The sequence below is a fragment of the Miniopterus natalensis genome, chromosome 8, assembly GCF_054644295.1.
Source record: "Miniopterus natalensis isolate mMinNat1 chromosome 8, mMinNat1.hap1, whole genome shotgun sequence".
Classification (NCBI taxonomy): Eukaryota; Metazoa; Chordata; class Mammalia; order Chiroptera; family Miniopteridae; genus Miniopterus; species Miniopterus natalensis.
Window position 1 is genome coordinate 699,503 of NC_142088.1, and position 6,000 is coordinate 705,502.

The 6,000-nt window shown below is 63.7% G+C and overlaps 1 protein-coding gene across 1 annotated transcript; it reads left to right on the forward strand.

Moving 5' to 3' along the window:
- Window positions 1–2,346: 2,346 nt before the first annotated feature.
- LOC107530010 (putative aquaporin-12B) lies at window positions 2,347–5,455 on the forward strand. The gene is made up of 3 exons (XM_016203605.2): window positions 2,347–2,953; window positions 4,831–4,947; window positions 5,250–5,455. Exons 1-3 carry the CDS (start codon window positions 2,347–2,349, stop codon window positions 5,453–5,455), a joined length of 930 nt encoding a protein of 309 aa, XP_016059091.2.
- The last annotated feature ends 545 nt before the right edge of the window (window positions 5,456–6,000 follow it).

Here is a 6,000-nt window from a genome sequence, read left to right on the forward strand (position 1 = left end):
GCTCCTTCCCGGGCCCCTGCTTCCTAGCTGCCTGTCCCCGAGGTCCCCTTTGGCTTGTACATACGTGGTTGTGTGGCACCCCGGCCCTGCACCGTAACCACCGTCCCGACCTAACCACTGTAGCTCCCTGGTGTCCTGAACCCGAGTGTTAGGCTCTAGGCCCCGTACTGTGTGTGCACTCACGACTCTGTCCAGTTACGAAATAAACGTGGCTCCTTACGCAGCCCTGGCCTGCGGGCCTCTCCTGTGTGTTATTTGCGTGTCGGGTCCGCTGGTGGCGCCGAACGTAGTCACGGAGGCCACGGGTCTGGCACTGCCTGGAGACAGTGCCTACCTCCCCTGCGGCGGGGCATGGAGGGGGAGCCTCGGGGGGCGGGGTGCAGGAGGGTGTTTATCGCGGGAGCACCCGCCTGCCTCCCTCAGTACCGGCAGGCGGTCAGACAGTCTGGCCCATCCATCCATCCATGGAAAACGGCTCAGTGGTAACAAGGGATGAGTGTGGGTGCAGAAACTGGGGTGATCGCAACGGCGTTTCACTGAGCAGAGAGAACTAGGACCCGCTTCTAGACGATCTCGGGAGTAGCGACGGAGAACATATCAGGGTCAGGGCTGGGGAATGTGCGAGAGTCTGGGTGATGGACGTGTTTTGTACCCTGGTGACAGTGGTGACAACTCGATCCATGGTTTAAAATTCACGCAACTCTACGTTGACGGAAAAATAAGTCAACATGGCTTCTTGATAATTTTTGAAATTAATGTTTTTTAAAAAGCAATTCGCCCGGCCAGCGTGGCTCAGGTTGAGCACCGACCTAGCATCCAGGAGATCACGGTTTGATTCCCGGTCAGGGCACAGGCCCGGGTTGTGGGCTCGATCCCCAGGGCGGGTCGTGCAGGAGGCAGCCAATCAATGACTCTCATCACTGATGTTTCCATCTCTCTCTCCCTCTCCCCTCCTCTCTCTGAAGTCAAAGACATACTAAAAGAACAAAAAACAATTCAATGGAGAAAGGACAGTCTTTGAAAAATGGTGTCAGAACATCTCTATGGAAAAATAAACCTCGGGTCCTACTCAAAATCAGCTCACACTACAGCAGAGATATAAGTGTAAATTCAAAGGTTTTAAACCTCTGGGAGGAAAGCTGAGTGGCCTTGAGGTAGACAAAGATTTCATAGGTGAGAAATCTGACCCATAAAAGACAAAAAACAGAGGCAGGTCCCCCTGCCTGGGTCTCAGTCTCCCTTCTGTGCACAGGGAGAGTGGGAGGCACCGACGCCGGGTCAGAAAAATAAAAACGAGGAGTGGGGTGGGGGGGTCGTGAGCAGGACACGGAGCCCTTGAGCCCCGGGAACGGATTCCGTGGGAGGAAGGCCGGGCCGCGCTGGGCACCTTGCCGTGGATACGTCGCCTCAGCACCCAGGGGAGCCGGCTCCAGATCTGGGGCGTCACGTGGGGCCTGCTGGGGTGCAGCCAGGCCTGACGCACACGCCCAGGCGACGTCATGCTCAGCTGGACGCGGGGAAAGGAGATTCAAACCCATTTTGATGGTAGTGTCTGGACTCCCTGGTCCCTCTGGACTGGACGGCCATAGCCCAGTGATATGTCCTCAGGGAGGGGTCCATTTTGCACATAGTGGGGTGCGGGAGGCGTTCACAGGTAATCCCCACTCGCCAAGGGACGGGGCCTCTCCTCCCAGGTCATCACATTCTGGGGTCTGAATGAAGCCCCTGAGCTCCCAGCTGCCACTTTGCTGCCTTAGAAAAGCATTTCTATGTGTCTACCTGTGCTTACCGCATAGGGCCAGGCGGGCCTATCTGCTGGTTCAGCTTCTCGGGGCGCCCAGAGCAGCCCTAGGGGGCCCCCATGGCTTCCTTGTGGGGTGACCCGGCCCCACAGATGGCTGCCTTCACGGAGGGAACTGGTGGAGTGTGACCCAGAGCGCAGGGAGAGCCAGGGCCCTCTCGAGTGGGGACCCAGCCAGGTGCTGGGAGCTGCCAGGCTGTGCAGCCGGGAGCCTGGTGTGAGTCATGGCCTTGAAGGAGGCTTTGAGAGCTGTGGCCCGGCTGCAGGGCTGGGTTGGCGAGCGGGGAGAGCGTCCCGTGTGCCTCACGCCCTGGGGAGGACGCCTGGCTGAAGGGCGGTCCCCTGTGGGCGTTCCTGGCTCAGATCCTGGGCCGGAAGCAGGTGGGATGGAGGTGAGGGTGCAGGTGTGGCGTTCCCAGGGGGGCCAGCCCAGGTGGACGCTTCCATGGCTCCCCCGCCCTTGGGGACCGGGGTGGGTCAGCCCCTGACACGTCAGCTCAGGCCCCCTGCTCAGTCCGGCTCCTGCTCGTGGAGCCCCCGGGCCGATGGCTGGTCTGAATGTGTCTCTTTCCTTCTTCCTAGCTACCATCGCCCTCTGCCAGGCTGCCAGGAGGGCGGCCAAGGCCCTGCTCCCGGCGGGCGCCTACCTCAGCTTCGCCAAGGAGGTGGCGGGCGCGGCCCAGCTGGGGGCCTGCTGCCTGGAGCTGCGGATGCTGGCAGAGCTGGGCCCCTGGGCCGGGGGCTTCGGGCCCGACCTGCTGCTGACTCTGCTGTTCCTGCTGTTCCTGGCACACGGGGCCACCTTCGACGGGGCCTCGGCCAACCCCGCCGTGTCCCTGCAGGAGCTCCTCCTGGCCGAAGTCTCCCTGCCCAGCATGCTGCTGAAGCTGGCGGCTCAGGGGCTGGGAGTCCAGGCTGCCTGCGCCCTGACCCGACTGTACTGGGCCTGGGAGCTCAGCGACCTGCACGTCCTGCAGAACCTCATGGCCCAGCACTGCAGCTCGGCCCTGCGCACGACCGTGCCCCACGGCGCCCTGGTGGAGGGCACCTGCGCCTTCGCCTTCCACCTGACCCTGCTCCGCCTGAGGAACAGCCCTCCCATGTACAGGGTGCCGGCGGTGGCCCTGCTGGTCACCCTCATGGCCTACACAGGTGAGACCTGGGTGTCTCACCTCAGAACCTCGGCCTCCGTGGCTGCCACACGGCCCACACCCGTGGGCACCCGGAGAGGGGCTGCCAGCCAAGGGGCCTGTGGGCCACAGACACTGGGGAGGCCATTTCCTGGGAAGCCGGTGAGGGTATGGTGACCAGCTGGGCTGGACACAGTGTGGCGGGGGGACCCCAGGCCGTCAGGCCCTCCTTCCTCACTGGGCCTCTCCACGCTCTGAGCTCCTGGTCTTCATCCCAGGAGGTCCCAGCTGGGGCAGGTGGGCAGAAGGCGCAGTTTCTCCAGGGCCTGGCCCAGCTTCCTGCCTGCAAGCCCCTGGGTCCCTGCACCCCTTCCCAGGGTGCCAGGTCCTGCCGTTTCTCCCTCACCCAAGTCCCCTTTCCCCCCCTGGCACTAAGAGCCTCCTGAGGTGGCAGCAGGTGCCCTACCCCCTCTTTGGGGTCACTCCCCCCACCCAGGCAGGCCCACTGACCAAATTCTCATGGGGACCCTCAGTGCCTGTGGGGGCTGCCCTGAGCCTCCAGTTTTGGCCACACCAGCGCCCCACTCTGTATTCAGCCCATGGAACGAGGTCACCTGTCCTGGGGTCCCCTACGTGGGCCTGCCCCCAACGTGACAGGGGCACCTTCCCCACCTTCGTGGAGAAGCAGAGGGCCGCTGACCACTGACCTCAGGTTCCAGCTGTCCCCAGGTTGGGGACAGAGCTGGGCCAGGACTCAGGGGCGCCATGCTGGGGCCCCACTGTCCGTCTGTGGAATTTGCTCCCTGGGAGGCATCGTGCTGAGTTGCTCACTCCCTCTGCCCTGGGCACTGGGGACGGGGTCGGGGTCAGAGTAGGATGGCAGGGCCTCCCAGGAAGTGGCCGCATGCCCGCTGTGCTGGCGTGGACTTGAACCTGGCACATGCCTGGCCCCTGGGAAGGGCATCTATGACCGTGGCTGCGATCAGTCAGCTGGAGGCTGGTCGGGATCCAGGTGCAGGGAGGCAGCATGGGGGGGCTGAGGCCAAGCTCCCCGAGGTCTCCATTCAGGGAGACTCCAGGGAGGGCTCACCTTCCGTGTCACTGACCCTGGGGGACCTGGGCCACCAAGTGCCGGAAGCTGCCACTGGAGCCCAGACACAGGTGGGGAAATTGAGGCACGGCTCAGCAGAGAGTTTGCCAAGGACAGGGCTCTGCAGCCAGAGTGCCTGGACTCCCACCCCAGGGTGTCACCCAGGAGCTCCTACCATCTGCACAGGACCCACCGGGGTGCCTCCTGCAGAGCCAGCACCACTGCCCGAGGAGCCAGCTTCGGGCTCTGTGTCCACAAGGCCCAGACCTGCCCTGGGAGGCCCCTGGTCGCTGGGGGTGGTCAGCCTGGCCTGGGGCTCAGCGATGCTGGCCGGGCTCTGACTACTCATCCCAATCTCCCCTCTGTGTCAGTGCTACTTCACCCCTCTCCAAGATCTCGCTGTCTCTTGTCTCTGTTTCTGTCTGTCTGTCTGTCTCTATCTCCCTGTCTCTCTATCTCTCTGTCTCTGTCTCTCTCCTTCTCAAAGACACCCTCCCTCAAGCTGGGATGTTTGGAGAAAGGGGCTGGGGGAGATGAGTCCATCCCAGGGTTGAGAGGTCAGGACGGGTGTTGGACATCCCTGGAGAGACTCGTCGGGGCTGCTCGCTGACCACGAAAGCTTTGGCCTTGGCTGAGTGGCCTTCCTGCAGTGCCCCCGTCAGGACAGGAGGAAGGGTGGACTGAGCTGCTGGCCTGTGTGCCAAGAGCCCGCCTAGGCCGGGGGCATCGTAGGACTCAGGGTGGGGGTTTCAGAGGGTGGCTCTGGTCCAGGTGGAGCCACATGAGGCCCGTCTGTGCTTCCTCCACAGCTGGGCCCCTCACATCTGCCTTCTTCAACCCCGCCCTGGCCGCCGCGGTCACCTTCCACTGCTCGGGGCACACCTTGCTGGAGTACGCCCAGGTGTACTGGCTGGGCCCTCTGACAGGTAGGGCAGGGGCAAGGCTGTCCCTGGGCGTGGCTCGTGGTTGGGGGACTGGGCCACACAAGCATCCTGGTGGCGGGCCAGCGGGGTCCAGCTCTCTGATGGCGAGTCCATTCAGGGGCTGCTTCCTGACCGTGAGGTCCTGCGGGGAGGGGAGGAGGCCGGTCAGGTTCCCAGGCGGCTGTCAGGCCCCTCCCAGCCCAGGCCTGCAGGCCCCTGTCCTGGGTAGGGTCCAGAGTGTGGGTGTCCAGGCGTCCTGGGTTGCAAGGAGCCCAGGCCCCTGGTCTGACGCTGGTCTCCTGCAGGGACAGTGCTGGCCGTCCTCCTGCACTGTGGGCACCTTCCCCGCCTTTTCCAGAGGAACCTGCTGTACAGTCAGAAGAACAAGTATCGGACCCCCAAGGGGAAGCCAGCCCCAGGACCCGAAGACACCCAGACGCCCACCGAGGGGAGCAGAGGCCAGGAGCCTGGGCGCAGGCGGGTGGGGCGGCAGCCGCTGGGCTCCCTGTGAGCTCTGGGTGAGGGCCAGGTCCCTGGCTGGACCCTGGGACCTCCCTGGGCTGAGGGGGCGCCAAGCCCACCCCACTTGCTCCCCAGAAACCATTCGTCAATAAACTGTCCCCGGCCCTGCCTGTCTCTTGTCCTGGCAGAGGCCCCTGAAGGAGGTGGGGGCTGGTCCAAGTCCCTCCTCATCCCACGAGCTCCGTCCTGACTCTTCTTTAGTCAGAATCAAAGGTACAACCAAGGAGGAAAGGCAGGGAGGCAACCTGGTCCTGAGGAGACCCCAAGGCAGGGTGTCCCACAGAGGGCTCCTGGCCGCCCTGAACACTCCAGCACCCTCTGTCTGGGGAGGTCTGAGTGGCCGACACCCTGAAACCTGCTGAGATCTTATGGATGGTGGCTGGAGCCCAAGGCTGCAGGGGAGCAGGCCAGACACAGGGCCCCCAAATCCCCATCCGCCAGCAGCCTGACCCTCGGGGCAGCTGACCCACAGGTCCTCAAATCTAGGTGACCCTTGCCAATCCCAGGGCCTTCAGGGCAGACCCCAGGCCCCCT